A 20,364-nucleotide genomic window follows, 5' to 3' on the forward strand; every position below is an offset into this window, starting at 1 on the left:
GGTTGAACTGATTAGTGAAATCAGCTGGCTGAGTTCATGGGTGGAAGAAACACACAGCTGGACTTTCTGACCCCTGGACCCCTTCCACCTCAGCAAGATGCTTTGATTTTTTTTTACAGGTGAACTTTGTTTGTGTTTTCACCGGATATTTTTGACTAGGTTTGTTTCCCCAGCACGGTCATATTTGCGATGTTATAGTACCTGGCTACATGAGAAAGAAGGACTGTGGCCTATGGTGTCTGTTATGGCCTTATCGAAAATGCAGGTGACTCACACACTCTACCTGTCCTCAAACAGCGGGTGTCACCTTGTCCTTCGCAGGTGCAGGATGTTGAATGCAAAGACGGGGTGTGGCACAGGGGGTAAGGAAAGGCTTGTAACCGAAAGGTCGCAGGTTCGATTCCCGGGTAAGGACACTGCCGTTGTACCCTTGAGCAAGGTACTTAACCTGCATTGCTTCAGTATATATCCAGCTGTATAAATGGATACAATGTAAAATGCTATGTAAAAAGTTGTGTAAGTCGCTCTGGATAAGAGCGTCTGCTAAATGCCTGTAATGTAATGTAATGTAATGGGTCGCTTTGCTGATGCAAAAGTGCTAGCCAGCGCTGTCTGCATGCGTTCGTTACACCAAAAAACATTTTGTTAAAATAAAAAAGAAAAATACCAATTCACATCACACTCTGTGTTCAAGTACTAACACTAGTCTTTAAAAAAAAACAGTTTTATTTTGGCAACTTAAGTCATCTGCTGTACTGTATACAAACACGGTACAATTAGTACATGATTTAAAATGTCGAAATTGTACCCCCCACCACCAACCCCCCAAAAAGCTGGATTTAAAAGTAAAGGGTGACATCTTGAAAATCTGGGGGCCTCTGAACATTGTAAGCCATTGCAGTCATCCCACTTTAGTCAACATCATTACAGAGTCTGCAGCAGTTTATGGGCATACAGAGTAACACACAGACTTTTATTCAGGCTTGTACATTACATCTCATAAGACAGAGTTTCAAGACTTTTAGTTTTGGTCCAATCCGAATACTGGTCAAATATTAGTGATGCGGGTTTTATACAAAAATGTAAGGCCACAGTGACCAGTCCTTGGCATTTTTTTTTGGGGGGGGGGGGGGGTGTACTGAACAGCACAGCATGACAATATATCCACACAAGTACAGAGAAATTTTACAAGTCACGTAGTAATGGCCATTTTAAGTGCTACTTTTTATAGGTGTGCATAGATTGACGTTGACCCACACCACCAAGTCAGTCACAATCTGTTGTGCTACATGGTCTGGGCTTGGTGAAACAAGGGCTCCTGCGTTCCAGTTTTTAATATCTGCATACACACAGGCCAGGCAGACGTCAAACGACTTGATCACGTCACTGGGTAGCCAATGCCATTACAGGACGGAAATACTTGGCCTATAAAGCACAATCGGTCATTCCAGTCATAACAATGCAACTGTCAACTTTTATAACTGCCCTGTCAATCAGCCAGTCCGACCCCAAAGCGGGTTTCAGCAGTGCACGGCGCTCTCCGACTCCGCTTTCGAAGTCCGGACGTCTTGGAAACGGTCGCGCGCCACCGGCGTAGGACCTTCAGCGTGCTGCACGTGAGCACGGCCGCAGCCATCCACCTCGCAGCTTTAAAGTCGCCAGCTAAGCGACACGGCCGGGTGAATTAACATCTCCGATTTTATAACCTCGCCCCTGCTCGCAGTCAAAATAACCTAGTCGGTTCGTCTTCTCCCAAAAACTGCAGACATGCTCCGTACGATGCCCTTGAGCCCGGCTGGTCCCTTCTTAGTGGTCCTCGCCTCTCGGATGAGGTCGAGCAGTTCGTGGAAAACCAGCAACACGCCGTGGTAGGTCTCGGCGACGGAGATCTCGAAGAAGCCGCAATCCGAGGACAGGGCGAGGAGCGTGGCTTCCTCGCTGGAGACGGTGCGGCGGTGCTTGAGGTCTCGCTTGTTGCCCACGATGACGATCGGCGTCGCGCCCGGAACCTTGGCTTTGCCCTGTCTGATACACTGCACCTGTCGCCGCACCAGGTTAAAACTGGCTCGGTCGCAGATGCTGTAGACCAGAATGAACCCGTCTGCCCACTGAAGCTGCTTCTCGCTGATGCATACATCCGCGTCGGACTTCTGAAGAGAAAGGGAACGTTGGGTTTAGCTGACCGAACTTTAATTCAAATCAAAGTAAAGAAACCAAGGCCTGAACATCCCCATTTTATGAGCTTACATTATGTATGCTGAATGATGCATGGTGTGTAAACAATGAATGGATATCACTTAGGCGAAACAATTATTCGAAAAGGGTTATTTGGCTTGTCTTCATAGGGGAACCTCTTAGTTATTTTAGGCCAATAGAAGCCTGTATAATAGGTGTGAAGAGAATGACAACTCCCAGATTGAACCTTTGAAACAGATAGGGTTCCTCTATAGAGACAGAGTGTAGCCTATGCTTTTCATATTCGACATCCCAGGAAAGCTACACTGTAAAAAAAATAAAATAAAAAACCACTTATTTTTATTTTTTTTTACAGTAAATTTATCGGATTTCATCGTTTTTCAAAATGCTGCCTTATAGAATAACAACTCATTATTTAACAGCCACCCCATAAAATAACAGGATTTGTGTACACGTATTAAATGCAGGATTCAATGCAAATTTAGTGGCTAAACGACTGAGTGAGAGGGGAATAAACAGTTCTTACCTGCGGGTGCAACGAATCCCAGATATTGAAAGAAATTTCCCGTCCGTCAATTCTGTCACTGCGGCTGTATATGGATTCTGGAAGGGAAACGGGAGACGTTTTACTCCTGGCTACAGAAATGCGAACACAAGAAGCCCCAGTTAAGATGATCCAGGTGCGGGTTGGACTTTGAGACACTTCGCTTACCCATGTTTCCGTATTCGCCGATAAATCTTCTGGTGAGGAATCTCACTGTGAGCGCTGTTGACAGAGGAAAGGGGACAATAAGTATGTCGTTGAATTTTCTTTCATATAACATGTATTGCCATCAGTGAGCGTTAGCGTATGCATGCAAACTTTATGCCATGATTAGTCTGCATGAGCAGATGTAGATTAGTAGCCAATTCGTTCTAGTCAAAAAATGATGTTTTCAACAAACAGTGGAATGTCAAACTACAGGCTATATATTTTAACAATAATCGCAACGAGCTTACCAGACTTCCCGACATTTTCTGCGCCAAGTAGCAAAACATTTGCCTCCAGTTTTTGCTGGGTTCCGTCCATCGCCTTGCTGTTGCTGCCCGAGTTGGATTTGACTTGAATAACCATTTGTAGGCTACCATACACAAGCAAGTGATCCTTTGCTTGTCTTCGCGGGTGTACAGCGAACGCTTCGTTCCAGCACGATCTACGAACCTACTCTGAATTTTTGACGCTGGAGAATTTATATACAGGAGGGCGGATCCACTGCTTCGATGGAGGCATGAGCGAACCAATGAGAGGGCTGAGCGTCTGTTTGTGAAATTGACAGCTAAAGTGGAATTTTGAGCTAGGTCCCCTCCTGCTGTGATATGTGGAATTGCGTGTGGAATTCATGGAACATGAGGGAGGGGGCACGCGAAAGATTATTAGACCGGTTTGATTACCTACCTAACGCGACGGAGGTGACAAATTCAGTGAAAGCAACAGGCTTTCTCGCTAACCACAGCGTGTAGGCTAATCAATTTCAGTTGACGGCTACGTTGGTAACCAGTCTAATCAGGATCTGGAATTCTGCATACCGGAGCCAACGTTTACAGACGGATTCACGCATTTGAATACGCTAGCCTATAGGACCTACCCTGAACTGAGTCTATATGCCACCTGGGATCAAAATAGACTATTCGCATGTCCACCATGTTCGTCACCTACTGTTTCACATTTTAAACAATGCTAAATGTATAGGGTCTATCAACATGTTTCTTCGTCCCTGTTCACTAAGAGAATGTGCTAAAATGGTTATAGGCTTACTGGTTTAAGGAGAATAGCCTGAGTAAATGAGTATATTACATGAAAGAAAATTAAACTGCAGAAGAAATCGATTTCAACTATTATAAGAACAGACTGGATCAGCAACTACAAACGCCCCATGGAACGAGACGATCGGCTGTATCCCGCCGTTATCTATGTAGGTGAGGAGTGAGCGAGCCCCCTTGTTTATGACAGACAGGAGACTGCGTGGAGATTATCGCTTCTGCAATCCTGGCGAAACGTAAAACCAAACAAACACAGACATGGTTGTCCAGGCAAGGAAGTTTTTTTTTGTGTTTCCACGCAGCAGAAACAAATTCACCATTGTGGGAAAAAAATCCAAGATTACAAAATAAATAAATAATTCCAAAATGACGTATCCTAACCTGCAACACATTCTGTCCCTAAACGCTCTTTGTTCTGAACCATGGCAGGTGCCAGGAACATCAAATTTACTTTTAATATCATGAGCGATAATGGGCATATGGCTATCGTAACACATTTGAACAATAAATATTAAATCTGAACAACGCAAGCCGGGGTTGGGGGGCAAGCGTGGAATCTTTCACAATTTTTGGACATGCTCATTTAGCCTACAGTGAACATCCCGCCTGCATCACAGACAGTATACATACGCGAGAATCTGGTCGTTAAGTATGAAAGTATCACTAGCGCCCTCTCTTGGCCAGATGTCGTCATACAATGATAACAGGGGCCACCGTCCACAAAACGCATAAGGCCGACCGTGTGTTACTACACTCAAAAGTAGACAATTATAAAATCTACAAGAATTTAGAAGGGGCACAGGTGTCAGTAAAATGCTTGCAAACTATGTAACAGTCCAATTTCATACGCCCACATCAAATCAAACTCAAGACAAAATGTTACATTATTTGACATTACAATCAACTTAGTATATGCGGTCCTTATAAAAGTGGTCACATTAGCGCATGTCTGAGGCAGACAGAAGTGTGATTATCACCAAAAGGGCACCGAATATATTACAATTGTTTATTATAAACAGTGATAGAAAAGACAGTACCATACAACCAAATAAAAAGCAGTGAGCAGTGGTTTCTCTGTGAATAATGTCCCCTTGTCCACCACAGTACAAGAATAAGAATAGAATACCTGAGTTATCTTCCAAAAAGTGCATTTATGCCACCTGGTGGCGAAACACTGGTATTGTCTACTTTGGAGGATCTGTCAACTTGGAGTAAAGCAAGTGAGCCAGAGACACCATTGCTCCTAGCACTCCCACTCCCCCCCCCCCCCCCAAAAAAAAAAACAAAAGGAGGAAATGAGGCACATTCATGGTAATGTACTGGAATAAAATGGCGCCCTTCCTCTTCTCCCTCTTCCACCTCCTCCATCACTCCATCCCTCCCTCCCTCTCCTCATCCTTGCAGAGTTTCTTCATAGACGGCTCCGACAGCTCCTCCTTAACAGACTCCTCCTTCCTCTTCCTCTTCATCGTCTGCCTCGCCTCCTCAGCCCCCTGGGCTTCTGCGCCCCCTTCGAACGCCTCCACCTTCTTCCCCGGGGGCGACTCCAGGAGCGAGGGGTGCAGGCTGCTCCCGAAAGCTTTCCTCAGCCTCTTCTGGAAGGTTCTCTGAAGTTTCGCCACAGGCTTGATGTCCTGAGGGACAGAGGGAAGGGGGACAGAGGGAGGGGGCTCAGCGAATGAACACGCACGCCCGCTAGGGTCGGGTTATCGTTCCGATTCTGATTACCGTTCCAATTCTGCTCGTCGAATCCGGTTCTTACCAAATCCTGATTCCAATTCTTGTCATATTGTTTGAGTACGAAAAGAATACAAAATTTGTTGTATGAAAAACCACCGTTATTTTCTGCAGATTTACGCTGCTAACAAAAAAAAGTAAAACAGAGATGGTGCCTAACGCATCGCACAAAGACGACAACCCTCACGATAGGGGAAAAACAACTGCTGCGCTCCAGAGTTATTATAAGCAGTTGGTGGATTATCAAGATATAAAAATGATGAAACGTCGTTGTGTGGTGGGCTCATCACATCCTACAAAAAAACAAGCAAATGACTGTTTCTGACACTCTTAGCTACAGCTACTGAAAGTTAGAAGTACTCACCAGGGACAAAGTGGCTAACTTAGTAGAGAAATAGATGTGGTTTGATTCCGGGTTTCTCCTTCGCTATTTTTTCCTAAGTGGCTCGGTGTTTTAGCACAGGAAGACACACAGCTTAAAATCTGGGATCTTGGCTTTGTTATTTGTACAGCCTGAGATACAACAACGTTTCAGCATTTTTTATAATCTTGATAATCCACTGGCTGCTAATACTAACTAATGGGTTGTTTTTCCCCCATCGTGGGACCGGGGCCTATTACAGGCACGTTGATGCATACGTTTTACGTAACCAGCCATGTAGATGTCCTGGCTGTTGAATAAAATTCTTTGCATCTCACTCAGGATTCGATGAGCAGGTTCGATATGCACATCTCTTAACGAATTCCCGGTTCTTGGAACTGGTTCCAGATAGGAACCGACTCTCAATACCCAACCCTAACGCACGCACGCGCGCACGCACGCAGGCAGGCGCAAAATGGCCACACAGAAAAGTCTCTCACTTCCGGACTCTTCTGAAGGCTGTTCAAGAGAAGCCAGACGTCGGACACGAACTCCGAGGGGAGGTACGCCGGCGACAGTTTCTGCAGCAGCCTATCACGGATCAGCGTGATGTCCACGTAACGTGAGGAGGGAGACAGGAGCTGAAGGAGAAACACGGGACAAAATCCCATTGGCCAACACACCTGAGCACCAAAGTTACCATCAGCCAACCAGAGCGCACCTCGCTGCCATAGTTACCATCAACCAACCAGAGCGCATCTTGCCGCCAAAGTTACCATCAGCCAACCAGAGCGCATGTCGATGCCAAAGTTAACATCAACCAACCAGAGTACATGTCGCTGCCAAAGTTACCATCAGCCAACCAGAGCGCATCTCTCTGTTACCATCACACTTAGTGGCTGCAAGTGGTTTACCAGTTTGGACCGCCCACACTCAAATACACACCTCTGGCTGCCGGTACAGGAGAGCGCTGTGCTTCTGACTTATCAGGGTGAGAAAGAGACGTTTGCATTTCTGTGAGAGAGAGAGAGAGCGATGGTGAGAGGGGTGTGAGGGAGCGAACAAGATATCATTCTTCTGAGAATATACTTGATATCACAGGGTTCCTACACTATTTCTGAAGGAAAATCCAAGGACTTTGCAGGGACAGCTTTACAATTTGAATGTTCCCACACTTACAAGGCACCTGCAAGGCTTTTCAATGAACCTGTAGGAAGTTAGGAACCCTAGGATCACAAATATGTGATTAGAATGTTATGAAAAGAATATTCTAATGCTGATGTAACGATTACTGCTGGTAATCGAAAGCATTGGAGTTCAAGAATGCAGACTTATGTTGGAAAAACATCCCAAAGAATCTACTCTTCAAAGGGTTAAAGTAAGAATGTTTCCGTCCCCTGTTCACATTGCCCGGATGCCTGGAGAACCACAAGACAAAAAAGACTCCTAGACACTACATCTCCTGCCGATCTCACCAACCTAAATGTATCATAAATAAATTTGCTCAAACTACATCTATTCGTTTGAAGGTAGAAAAGAAGGCAATTTCCTTTGATATGAAAAGGGGGTGAGACTGGCAGGAGATCCAGTGTGTCATTTTACTTCCCCCATGATAATTATTTCATGCTTTGTAGCCAGACAAGCTCCAGGGAGACTTACGCTCTGATCAGGCAGTCCGAGGGCGGAGTCTTGCTCTGACACCCTGCTCTGGTGAACCTTGACCTCCCACAGGTCCTCACACACCATGCACTGCCAGCTGTCGCTACCCACAGAGAGAACGTGAGTCCAGGTTAACACAAACACCGTAAGGACCACCCCCACCCCTCCTACGAACCACACGCGGGTCCCAGTCTTAGCCAACAGCTAGGTGAACAGTTCAAATCATGTTACAAATGCAAAGTCAGGGTACACATCAGTTTGGTAACACTAAAAGAAACCCCGCGAGGGGGGTTTTAAAATAAGCCATCTTTTGCACACTTGCAATCTTAACGAGTCACATGACGCGCAATGGCTCCGCCCACCCCTAGCCCCCGTTTACCGAACAGCTCTGACGGGTGCATGCGTGTGTGAATGTGTATGTGTGTGTGTGTGTGTGTGAATATGTGCATGTGTGTGCGTGCGTCCGTGCGTGCATGCATGCGTTCGTGCATGCGTGTATGCGAGTGTGTGCGCCTGTCTATGCAAGTGTATGTCTGTGTGTGCATGTGAGTGGGTGTGAGCGGGGGTGTGTGCACCTGTGCGCGTGTGTGTGTTTGTTTGTGTGTGAGAGTGCGCACGTGTCTATACAAGTGCGTGTGGACGTCCTGTGTTGGCCTGTGTGTGTGTGAGAGTGTGTGCGTGAGTGTGAGTGTGTGTGCGTGCATTGCTCACCTGTCGGTGACGGGCGTGAGGTGGCAGTCCGCGTGGAAGCTACTCCCACAGTCCGCGCACTGGCTCAGCTCCCCAGCTTCACGGCAGACAGCGCACCTCACCTTCCTGGCCTGTGGGGGCCTGGGGGGGTGCGACAGCAGGACGGCGGCCCCAACAGCCGACTTGGGAGTCGGAACAGGGGAAATGTGGTAATGAATGGATGAATGGGTGAATGGATGATTGAGGGGGTTAAAGCTCTGAACCCAGACATGCCCCTGAACCACATGCCCCTGCACGTTCTGTCAACCACCTCTGTTATATGTCACCCTGGACAGGCCGAGCAACAGGAATTTGTTTGTGTGCACAAATGGCCTCGCCAAATACCACTGTGGGAGAGAGGGGCCCCGCGGAACTTGCTGGATTCTACCGGACAGTTTCAGGTGCGTGGACTTCTAGAGACCAGGATAAGCAACCAGGCTTTAAAGACACTCACACTCACATTCGCACATGCACAATGACAAACAATGTGCACAAACACCAGGAGTCTCTTGTTTCAGACACACTGCAGGCGAGGTCACAGCAGAGTTGAGCACAGTGAAGAGAAGCTCCCACCTGGTCCTCCTCGGGTATCTGCTCCAGGTGAACTTCCTGTTTGTTGGCTTGAGGGATGAGGCGGAACTGGGGCAGGGGGCAACCCGGCGGGGGGAAGGAGATGGGCAGCCGCACCAAAGAGACTCTGGGAACCAAGGGCCTATGAAAGGATCACTGGGTTACCAAGTGCCTACAACAGGATCACAGGGTTACTGATCACCTACAACAGGATCACAGGGTTACTGATCACCTACAACAGGATCACAGGGTTACTGAGCGCCTACAACAGGATCACAGGTTTACTAATCACCTACAACAGGATCACAGGGTTACTGATCACCTACAACAGGATCACAGGGTTACTGAGCGCCTACAACAGGATCACTGGGTTACCAAGGACCTATGAAAGAACCACAGGGTTGCCAAGCACCTATGAAAGAATCACAGGGTTGCCAAGCACCTATGAAAGAACCACAGCGTTGCCAATCACCTACGACAGGACCACAGGTTTACTGAGCGCCTACAACAGGATAACAGGGTTACCAAGTTGGCTGGCTCTCTCTCACACACACACACACACACACAAACTATGCACGTACATACTCACTCTCAAACACGGGCATATGCTCGCACACAGGTACTCATACACATTCTAAAACACGTACGCACTTGTTTACACGCACACACATGCATGCATGCATACACACACACACAGTCTCAAACACACATCCATGTGCTGGCACGCACTCATGCACTGGTACACACAAGTACATGAACTCTCCATCAAGCAAAGACAGTCTATCATACTGTATCTTATGCACAGCAATACATTTACCATTTCAATTTTTATTACCCATTGTATTGACTGTATTTGTTGTGATTTTATTGTTTTTAAAAATATTCTTTATTTCTGTTTCACGTATTACAACACCCCTCTATTTAGTACCTTTGGTCTACCTTCCTTGGTTCTTGAACACCTGGGAGTGAGAGAGAGGGAGTGAGAGAGAGAGGGGGAGAGAGAAAATGAGAGAATGAAGAGTCAGTTGAAGGCAGTCTGGAAGAATACAGTGTGGCTTTTGTTGTGTTGTGACCTTGGTGATGCCTGCCTGCGCTCTCTCTCTCAGGAACGAGAAGCCCCAAGTTAAGGTTAATCGCTGCGTCATTCATCACAAAGAGCGCGCCGTTCACTCCCGGTGAACATTTCTGTGGTGAAAATTCGGTGAAACGCCATCTAGGTGTTCCGGTGAAAACCCGGGCTACATTTGACTGAAAAGCGAAAGTTTTATAGCTGACTAGGAAGCAGCCAGGCTATAGCGGACTAAAAGTTTTAACAGCATTCTATACCATGTCAAAGCCTCTTCTGTAAGATTTTTGTTTTTACTCAATTTTTTATTTTCATTTTCTTTCACTTACTCCCAACGTCTGCGTCCCCCGTCATCTGGCTGTCGTTTTCCTGTAGGACAGTCAATAAAGAGCTAGGTTACTGCCAGGGAAGCCAAGGGCCTGACCGATGGGCCAAACAAAATGTTGCCATGGCACACTTACCTCCATGGGACGCCCCAACAGGTCACTCTCGTCCTTGCACCCAATCGGGTGGGCGCTTTGCAATTTTGACCCAACCGAGTCAAAAAATCTCACCAGCGCCCGTGGGTTCAACCCACCCAAACCTGGAGAGCTGACCGGAGCACTGGCATTTGCCGCAGGAGGGTCAGGGTGAAAGTGTGTGGAACACGGTTCGGACTGGGATGAGGGTATGGTGGAGGCCGCGGGTAGAGGAGGGGCACTTGGGAGGCACGGTTTATTTCGATGGGGCGGTCCAATATATTTGGGCCGACAGGGTGGACGGGGACTCTCGTTAACAAAGAGAATGAGAGATCTGATGTGAGGGGATAATGGAGAAACAGAATGCGGCTGTGACAGGGTCGAGGACAGGGTAGACTGGACGTGAGGGTTTGAACATAGAGCTGGAGGACAAATCTGGGCCTCACTGCACAAGGTGGGAGGTGTCTGAGAGGAAGTGGGAGGGACATGAACGAATGTGGGAGGAATATGAGAGGAAGTGGGAGATGTCTGAGAGGAAGTGGGAGGGATTTGAGAGGAAGTGGGAGGGACATGAAATAATGTGGGAGGAATAAGAGATGAAGTGGGAGGTGTCTGAGAGGAAGTGGGAGGGATTTGAGAGGAAGTGGGAGGGACATGAAATAATGTGGGAGGAATATGAGGGGAAGTGGGAGGGACATGAAAGAATGTGGGTGAGATTTGAGAGAAAGTGGGAGGGGTCTGAGAGGAAGTGGGAGGGATTTGAGAGAAGGTGGAAGGGGTCTGAGAGGAAGTGGGAGGGACATGAAGGAATGTGAGAGGAATAAGAGAGGAAGTGGGAGGGATTTGAGAGGAAGTGGGAGGTGTTTGAGAGGACATGGGAGGGACATGAAAGAATGTGGGAGGAATATGACAGGAAGTGGGAGGGATATTAAAGATTGCTGGAGGAATATGACAGGAAGTTGGAGGGACAGGAGAGGAAGTGGGAAGAACATGAGAGGAAGTGGGAAGAATATGAAAGAATGTGGGCGGAATACGAGAGTAAGCAGGAAGTATTTGAGAGGAAGTAGGAAGGATCTGAGAGAAAATGGGAGGGACCTGAGAGATAGTGGGAGGCATCCGACAGGAAGAGCTGTCAGCAGAAAGCTTAGGAGAGGGAGTGGACAAAGGTTGAGCAGGGAGCACACCTTGGCTCTTAGGGTTCTGGATTTTATGAGGGGGTTGAGGAAGTTTCCCTGTGCAAGCAAAGGGAACAGTTTTAACCACAACTTCACCTGGGAGGGGAAAAACAGACAAGGGAATTATGTCAGAGGAGCAGTCAGTTAAAATAGACAAAGCCATTCCTGATTAAAACCATGAAGTCCACCATTCTCTTTAAACACAGATGAGTGACTGGTTTGTGTTGGCGTACCGAAAGTTTGGATTTTACTGTAGACCATGCCGTCACAGCAGAACGTCGCAGCCACCATGGGGGGATTTGGGGAGATGTCACGGGACGCAACGTCTTGCAACTGCCGCCGAATCTGAGGACGCAGTGACAGAGCTAGTGCAACCTGGAAAATCTGCAGACTCAACGCTTTAAGGTGTAAGATAATAAGAACATTCTGATCGCATGTTTAACAGAACATTGTAAGACATAATAGTCACTGCTACTGGTGATTGTTCAGTGGAGTTCTAGAACCTTGATTAGGAATTAATTAATTAATTAATAAATAAATAAATAAATAAATAAATTAATTAATTAATTAAATGAATAAATAAATAAATAAATAAATAAATAAAAAAATAAAATTCCAAAACAACCTTCTCATCAAAGGTTTAACACGATGTTCACCGAGTCTGAAAGCACACCAAAACGAAGCTATGCATGAGCCGCTTTTTAAAAAGTCGCTTTCTCCTCCAGCGACTGGCAACTATTGCTGTGACCTTGCGACGATCTTCCAGCCAGGCTCCTGTCCACACATCGTGCTGCTTGGGTCAAAGGTAGACGCAGTACTCATAATCCAATTATAATTCCGGTAAAGATTTGCAAGGTGAAAAATGGTGACTGTCACAAACGGACCGCCGCCAATCGTCGAGGAATAACTCCTACACAGAGACTTCAATCAAGGCTACCCTTTAATACATGATATCATGGAGAGAAATACAGAGTCTGCAGTTCTCTGAGGAATACACAGTTTATTCAGCAAGCTTTATACAGTACCTCCCAGACAAGCAGAGAAACTTACAGGTCTTAAAAGATAAGAGACAACAATAAATCTTTCTCTGAGGGAACTAGTTAAAAATGGGAAGTTACATATTTGGCAACACGTCCGGACTCTATGTTGGGCAGCCCGGAAACCACGATAAGGCGCTAAACATAAAGATATACACTCGAAATATGCAATCTTTGTAATTTTCCACAAAAAAAAGACAGTCTGTAAAATTCATCCACACCAGCACACTGGGATTTGTGGGCCGTATGCTGCAGACAATCCCAACAGATGAGAAGGAAACTCACAGAGCACCAGAGAGAGAAATATGAGGCACCTATTGTCAAAAAATGATTGATTGATGCCCCGCCTCCTTAATATTTCACCCTCTGATATAGTCCGGTTTTCTATGATGTACATATTGTCAAGATTTGATTGATCAGTTTGACCTTTTGACCTCTGATATGGTTTGGTTGATGAGGGATAAGGGGATGGGGAAAGGGTGGGGTTGTGGCTGCCAGATGGTGAGGATAAAATATAGAATCTTTTAAAAAAAAAATAAAATTAATAAAAATAAAATTAAAAATTTAAATGTTCAGAATGCTTGGTGTAACTACACTCCTTGTGGGGCAAAGTGCTTGTGCAACTTGAAACTTTAAAAAAAAATGTTTTATCCTTTACCAGTATAACAGGCAATATGTGAGAATATGTAAGTAATTAAGTTTTAAAGCAGTGCTTTGGACGTTAGTTTAAAGAAAACAAGCCCAGGCATGTATGCATAGTCTTAATAAGCCGAATCGGGGCGTGTTAAAGAGAGGTTTTTAAGAAAGCTAAAGTAGAAAAAAGCATGCGTTAGTTACTTAGCTGATTTCCTGTGACAAAACAGAAGCGGAGGGTCTCTAGGTAGATGTTCACAGCTGAGTAGCGAGGATCAAAATGGCCACAGCGAGCCGGTAAGCATGGACAGAGTTAGGGAGGAGCCACTGTAGCTTTAGAGCAATGCCCCCCACACAAAGTTTCGAAGAGCCCCATCAATCAATAGTCGACGACGTTTTGTACGCCGGGAGATGCATGCAGAAGGCACAGACGCGCCCGTGACACATAGTGGGGATGTGTCGGAACAGGTGGTGTGCCCTGTGAAGCGCGGGGGGGGAGTACGCAGACACACAGGCACGTCCGTGACACATAGTGGAGATGTGTCGGAACAGGTGGGGTGCCCTGTGAAGCGCGGGCCCTATGGTAAACATCAATTCAAATTTCCCGCGAGGAGAATGTTTTATGCCTTTTCTTTTTCTGAATACAGATACAGCCCTAAACTTAAGTTTTTCAACAACCATGTAAGAAAGAAAACATTTCTTACAAACAACTTGATTAGAGTCTAAGAAAAAAAGGTTTTCATAATATTACTCACATTTTTAAGCCTTTCAAAAGGGGTTTAAGTGGAGATTGCACATATTAGATACCATATAAGGGTGTATAAAACATATTGATCTTCATAAAATGTATTAAAAATATTTTTAGCTAAAGCCTACATTGACATCACGTGTTGGTACAAATGGATGTTTATGGTCTGCTCTAGCCTCTGTGAATCCATGCACATGGCAAAGGCATCCCTGCTTTTCCAACGGGGCGAGTGAAGAAGTAGGACCAGAATCAACTTTTGCCATAACGCAACCCCGACGTCATGCTGCGGTGGCCAATCACGCAAGCCGGCGAAATTAAACCAGCAATACAAATACAGTCTCCTTCTATCATTAATCATTATCATTATAGTGAGAAAAAGAAATGTATGTATTAACAGCTTGTGTGTACCATCCTACAAACGAGAGCACTTGCTTTGTTTGTGTGTGCGCGCACGTGCGTCTTTTGTGGCAGTAACGATACTACAGTGATGATAATCAAAAGGAATTCTACAGATCTTTTAAGCCAACATGACATCACACAAATGGGCCATGTAGTGACACGCCCACACCTCCGCACAACCCTGCGGGAAGGTGCCGCGTTGCCAGATCTGGTCTGAATGCAGCCTAACAGGGGCACAGAGAGATCTTTGGACTGGGGGGGGGGGGGGGCGGGGGCGAGGTTTCGGGGGTGTACCTTCCGTCTGCAGGACAGCAGTGCCGAGTAGCCTTCTGTTTCCAGGGCTCTCTCTGTGAAGGACAGGAGGTAGGTCTGCCTCTCCTCGAGTTTCTTCAGCGCTTCCTGTCTCTCCAGAACACTCTTCCTCTCTGAATCGCACACCTCCTAACCAGTTAATAGCATCCATTATAACAAAAAACTATTAAAATGAAATAGAATTACTATTTTTCCTGAACAAGCTTTGATTGTGGTATCACTCAAAAAAAGACCCTCGCTTGGGTGTTCTACAAGCCCTAGATGGCTTCTCTAAGGCCTTAAGTCCACGCATGTTAACTGACAACCTCGTCTTAAAGGGGGAGATGAGAGGGTGTTTGCTGTCGGTGGGGGTGTACTATCCAAACTCTGCCCCCTTGTGGCCTGTCCCCCAAACTGACCGCAAGAGACAGGTGAGATATGAAATCAATAAGCCCTGAAGCCTAAGAAAGTAATAGAAAGTAAATCAATAATAATTTCGAAGGTTTCCAGTTCAAAAGCATATGGGTGGCAGTATTTTTTTTCCCTCTTTTTGCCAATATTAGATCTCCTTGGGGTGCAGTACCTTCATCTCGTCAGTCAGGGCCACGGCTCGGGTCCACAGTGCATCCCGAATCCTGAGGACCGCGGCCCGCAGATCCCCGTTCAGTTTGGTCTGCGAGTCATTCAGATCCAGCAGCCTGGTGGGTCAAAGGTCACAGAGAATTGACAACTTGATGCACGAAAACATGCGAAGACACACACACAAACACACACGCACACACACACACACACACACAAACACACACACACACACACACATACAAACCACACCCACACGCACACACACGCATGCACGCGCAAACACACTCACACACAGACACAGATGCGCAAACACACCCACACGCACACACACTTCACTGACCTCCTGTCCAGGTCTGACAGGCCCTCTCTCACTTTTTTCCTCTGCACTCTTACGTGATCCGCCAGAGGCTTGATGCTTGTCCTCTCATTAATTACAGCTTTCTTGAGAACCACAAGGCTTGGGAAAGAAAGAGAGGAAGACGATCAAACTACACTCTACTGCTGTTGCAGACAGGCAGTCACAACACGTGGACTTACAGTCAGTGGGTTAACATGATGCTTGAAAAAGCTGATTTATTGTCTTAGTCCGGCTAAAACTGGACTTAACTAAACATTGTAGTCCGACTGAAATCGTACTAATTCAAATTTTTCAAGGTCGGGCTAACATACAATAATGCTGTTGGGAGTCGATTTACTACGGCTTGTATACGCTTCCATTCTGCGGATGTTCCGTAATTTACATAGCAACTACTGTGGCCAAGCGGAATCGATAATGTTTCAGAAAATATATAACTTTAAAAGATTTAATTCAATCTTCTACTGGGACTTTTGCCGTTTATTGAGGGTGTGACCGAAGATTTTGGTGCCGCTGACTATAATCGAATGTTTTTCACATTTACCATTCGATTGAGCAAGTAGCCTACCATTCAAATTTTTATGGGTTAGTGCTGTCCGATTGTACCCTACTTCACATTAACCTTGTACGGCGATCAATAAAGGCTATCAGCACAGTACCACTTAATTATTGTCACTTCTATCACCACTGTAATGAACTAAAAAAAGGCGACAAACGACCTTTTCTGTGAGAAATGCTCACTCGCATACACTGCTGGCGACATAAAGCTCTGTTGTGCCCTCCCTAGTATCATGGTGAAAAAAAAACACATTTTTGGACGGACGAGGAGACCAACTTCATGCTATCGCAAATAAAGGAGTGAAATATCCTAAAATACATGGATTGAAGAAAAACGCGGAATGACGAACTATTCAAAAAAGTTGCGACACAATTGGAGGAAGCGGGATTTATAAGAAGCCTTCGTCAGACACACCTCCGGTCAATAAATCGATTCTTTCCGAGTCATGTATACTGGGACAACGACAATAATCCAAATAAATCTCATCTTTGGCCAAATCGAGCTTTTAACGTAGATCGATTTCAACTGTGCACGTAAACGCAGTGTGTGTAAAAAAGTATTTATAAAACGTAGAATCCTGAAAATAAGGTAATGAGGCCATAAGTATGATGAGGGAAGCTGCATTTACTATTTTACTACATTTTTAAAAGCACATTTTGCAATTTTGTCACAGAAGTGGAAATTTCGAAATTGGTGTCTCAAAGGTGCCAGATATCTATCACCTTTGAGAAACTGACAATATAATTTTATCTGGCAAATGCTGTGCTCAATTCTCTGCATAACCATTGAGAGAAAAACAAATAATATTCATTCAAAGTTTCCTTTCCCTCAAACCCCCCCCCCACCCCCACCCCCACCCCCACCCTCCCAAACAATTAACAAAGGAAGCAATTAAATCCTCGGGGCAATTAAGTCACAATGAGGGTCTGTTTTCCTCCCCTCCCCTCAAAAGTATAAAAACAGTCCTGAAGTCTCCCCTTGGAAGGTTTTATTACTTTACTACTTGAAGCGATCAGCCCGGCCACGAGAAGGCCATACAACGACCAGAGGATGTTCCTTTGATTTTAATGCAATCTGTGACATTTCATTGAAATCACTGATTGAAAATATGAATGTCATTATAGATAATGGTCGTTGAGGCGTGATAGTTGAAATCTACATTTTTAATGAAACCTTTCCAGCTTCAAGTGGAAAGTGGTTTTGGAAACTGCAATCTGGTTTTGTAACATATATTTTGACTGAAGCTGAAGATTACAACTGGCTGGCCTTCCCAATTATCTGTGAACAGATGTCACCTCTTTTCTCAGAAGCAGAATTAAACTTTCATGTTTTTTTAAATAGCTGAGCTGGATTACTTACTAACACATTCATATTCATATATCACAGTCAGTTTTTGGTGCTTAACTTCAGCCACTTAACATACATTGTGATGGACATTCTAGGGTCGATATCACACATTTCAAAAATGCCTCGAGACGTGGGCCTGCGGTCAGGGGCGTCATAGTGGGGGAAAAAGTGGGACTGACTACCCAGGGGCCCGAAGGGGGGGGGGGGCCCTCGAAAAGCCTGGAATGATGTGTGAGAGACATGGATCAAGAGAGGAAGGGGGCCCACAGAGGCTGCTTATGTACAGGGCCCAGAATTTTGTGCTACACCCCAGCGTGCGGTACCACACCTGTGACCGCTGTGCGAGGTCTGCCCGCAGGTGCGGCAGATGAGCTCATCGCAGGACCGACAGAGGAGGCTCGCGGCGTCCCCGTCGTGGGTGGAGCAGTGCACCGTTGGGGCACATTCTGAAAAGAAACGGTTCCAATAGGTAAAATTCACACACATCGACACACAGCCTGCAGCGTCAAAAACCGCCAGCCAGATTTAAACCTCGGACACCACGAAAGTTAAATCTCTGCCAATCAGAGGTATTAATCCTTCAATTAACTATGGGGAAGAATAGAAAAGCAGTAGTTCTACTAGCCTCAAGGGCCAGATTTGAGTATCCCTGATACAGGGTATGATGTTAGCGAACACATGACAGTAATATTCATCTAATTCCAAATGCTTAGCGATTTGAGCCATATAGGGCTTCCTGAAAATAGAATTTGCCAGGAAGCCCTAATGTACTTAAAAAATGTTTTTTCACAGTTTTTTTTTTAGCCAGCTTTTTCCTCTGAACAGTCATTATTTCTAAAACATGACTGAAAACACACTTCTATAGCCTTTCCTACACCCAACTCCCTTTACCATCCTCAGTGTTTTAACACACTTGCCAATGTATCTTTATTAGTGTTTGTGTGTTCAGTTTTATCAATATTTATGTGTTAATGCTCGTTTACACTGTCTGTTTTATACCTCTTTATAAGCCTACATGTTTCTAACTTTTATTCTCATTTTTTAACCTTGATTTGTATAGTGTGTCAATGACTTGCTTTTAAATAAAACTTGAAACTTGAACAGGCCCAGAAATTAGAGGTCTCACTCACCAGAGCCACTGAAAGAAGCAGGCTACTCTTGCATTTTGTTTTTCTGAAACAAGTTGTGCGCTGAAAATATGCCAAGTGGGAACGCTCGCAACAACCTGCCTAAATTTGACCGGGGGACTGGTGACAACAGGACGACTGGCCCCCCCAAGCAGCTGACCCAACAGGTCAGGGGGACGTGCGTACCTGTGGGGGGCTTCTGCGGCAGGACGGTGTGTTCGCGGGTCACCTTGACCCTCTTGTGGGCGGAGACGCATTCGGGGCAGAGAGCCTCCCCACACTCAACGCACCAGCCCCCAGCCCCCGCTCCCCCGCAGCCCCCACACTGAGAGAGAGAAAGAACAGGATCAGAGAGAGGGAGGGAGAGGTGGAAGGATGAGAACAGGAACAGCCCGTTTACACTGGCACGCATTCGAGCAGTGCAGTGCAACCAAGCTTGCTGGTGTGACCCAAATTGCCTTCGCACTCTTGCCGTCCAGCGACTCGGGGCACCCGAAATGTGTAAAGTCAACGTAGCACAAGCGCCCTGGCTGTGCGCGGTCTGATTGCTTTGCTAACTGACAGCTAACCACGGATGAACAGCATTAGCTAAGTGGCTAATGAATGCGGCTAACCACAGATGAACATCATTAGCTAAGCAGCTAATGAGTGCGGCTAACCATGGATGAACAGCATTAGCTAAGTGGCTAAAGAACCCAGTTAACCCCTCGAGCCAGACACTCACCTTACTGATTGGCTTGGATGGGCCACTCTGGGAATCCTTGTAGAAGAAATCATCAGTAACACCTGTGGGAGAGTATTCCACACCACACACCAGACATCTTTGGCTGGCTGGGGTAGGAGGAGACACCATTATGACAAGTCAAAATAAAAATCAGCAAATTGACACTGTAAGATGTAAGACCACAAAAACATATGTGATTAGAATGTTCTCAACTTAACATTCTAATGCTGATGTAACAATCGCTACTGGTAATTGTAAGCAATAGAGTTCAGGAACACTGACTTTGAATGAAAAAAAAACATTCCAATAAACCTACTCTTCAAATGGTTAATATTACATTGAGCATTGGTCAGCTCTCCAGTTTAAAACTGTGATTTTGAACCTCAATATCTCTGACGATTCAAAACCAATCTCAATTCCATTTTGCAGGTGGACTACAATTGCCATGGGCTCTCCAACTACCAATTTTGGTATAAGCTATGGTACCTCATTACTGTGCTGTGGATACCCCCTAAAAAATTTGCATGAAAAAATGACTTTTGTGAACATAACTTAATTCAAATCCCGCTTAACCCATTCTATATGCTGTGATAGATCCCTTGTAGTATTTCTGCCACATTCCATTCTACTGAAACTTTACACCAGGCTGGCCAGTGTAGGATGGGCTCCCCCTCCATAGCTGGGTTCCTCTCAATATTTCTTCCCATTGGGGAGTTTTTTCTTGCTGCCGTTTGAGGGTTTTCTCCACACTGGGAGTTTTTACCTTATATACCTGCTATTAAGATGTTCCGGCCTGGTGTTTGCTCTTTTT

At 45.6% G+C, this 20,364-nt stretch overlaps 2 protein-coding genes across 4 annotated transcripts in view; both read right to left on the bottom strand.

The window, feature by feature from the left end:
- Positions 1 to 708: 708 nt before the first annotated feature.
- On the bottom strand, positions 709 to 3,408 carry zgc:64022 (Ras-related and estrogen-regulated growth inhibitor-like protein). The gene is made up of 4 exons (XM_064345502.1): positions 3,196 to 3,408; positions 2,909 to 2,962; positions 2,723 to 2,799; positions 709 to 2,150 (listed from the first exon to the last, which is right to left on the bottom strand). The coding sequence occupies exons 1-4, from the start codon at positions 3,308 to 3,310 to the stop codon at positions 1,734 to 1,736; spliced, it is 663 nt and encodes a 220-aa protein (XP_064201572.1). The 5' UTR covers positions 3,311 to 3,408; the 3' UTR covers positions 709 to 1,733.
- A 1,580-nt stretch (positions 3,409 to 4,988) lies between these two features.
- Positions 4,989 to 20,364, bottom strand: part of LOC135260232 (transcription intermediary factor 1-beta-like) — a 38,389-nt gene continuing 23,013 nt past the window's right edge. Inside the window, exons 3-19 of one of the 3 annotated variants that reach the window (XM_064345457.1) lie at positions 19,554 to 19,660; positions 19,016 to 19,154; positions 18,031 to 18,148; positions 15,782 to 15,898; positions 15,443 to 15,557; positions 14,863 to 15,009; positions 11,985 to 12,096; positions 11,500 to 11,847; positions 10,580 to 11,436; positions 10,448 to 10,487; positions 9,981 to 10,011; positions 9,056 to 9,194; positions 8,465 to 8,625; positions 7,754 to 7,856; positions 7,040 to 7,108; positions 6,595 to 6,735; positions 4,989 to 5,630 (exon numbers count right to left, since the gene is read on the bottom strand). In XM_064345457.1, the coding sequence (XP_064201527.1) occupies positions 5,364 to 5,630; positions 6,595 to 6,735; positions 7,040 to 7,108; positions 7,754 to 7,856; positions 8,465 to 8,625; positions 9,056 to 9,194; positions 9,981 to 10,011; positions 10,448 to 10,487; positions 10,580 to 11,436; positions 11,500 to 11,847; positions 11,985 to 12,096; positions 14,863 to 15,009; positions 15,443 to 15,557; positions 15,782 to 15,898; positions 18,031 to 18,148; positions 19,016 to 19,154; positions 19,554 to 19,660 (3,011 nt within the window). In that variant the 3' untranslated portion in view covers positions 4,989 to 5,363. Of the gene's footprint in view, positions 5,631 to 6,594; positions 6,736 to 7,039; positions 7,109 to 7,753; positions 7,857 to 8,464; positions 8,626 to 9,055; positions 9,195 to 9,980; positions 10,012 to 10,447; positions 10,488 to 10,579; positions 11,848 to 11,984; positions 12,097 to 14,862; positions 15,010 to 15,442; positions 15,558 to 15,781; positions 15,899 to 18,030; positions 18,149 to 19,015; positions 19,155 to 19,553; positions 19,661 to 20,364 lie in introns of all 3 variants that reach the window. The other 2 variants (XM_064345456.1, XM_064345455.1) reach the window with 2 other exon arrangements.

The sequence above is a fragment of the Anguilla rostrata genome, chromosome 8 (assembly GCF_018555375.3).
Source record: "Anguilla rostrata isolate EN2019 chromosome 8, ASM1855537v3, whole genome shotgun sequence".
Classification (NCBI taxonomy): domain Eukaryota; kingdom Metazoa; phylum Chordata; class Actinopteri; order Anguilliformes; family Anguillidae; genus Anguilla; species Anguilla rostrata.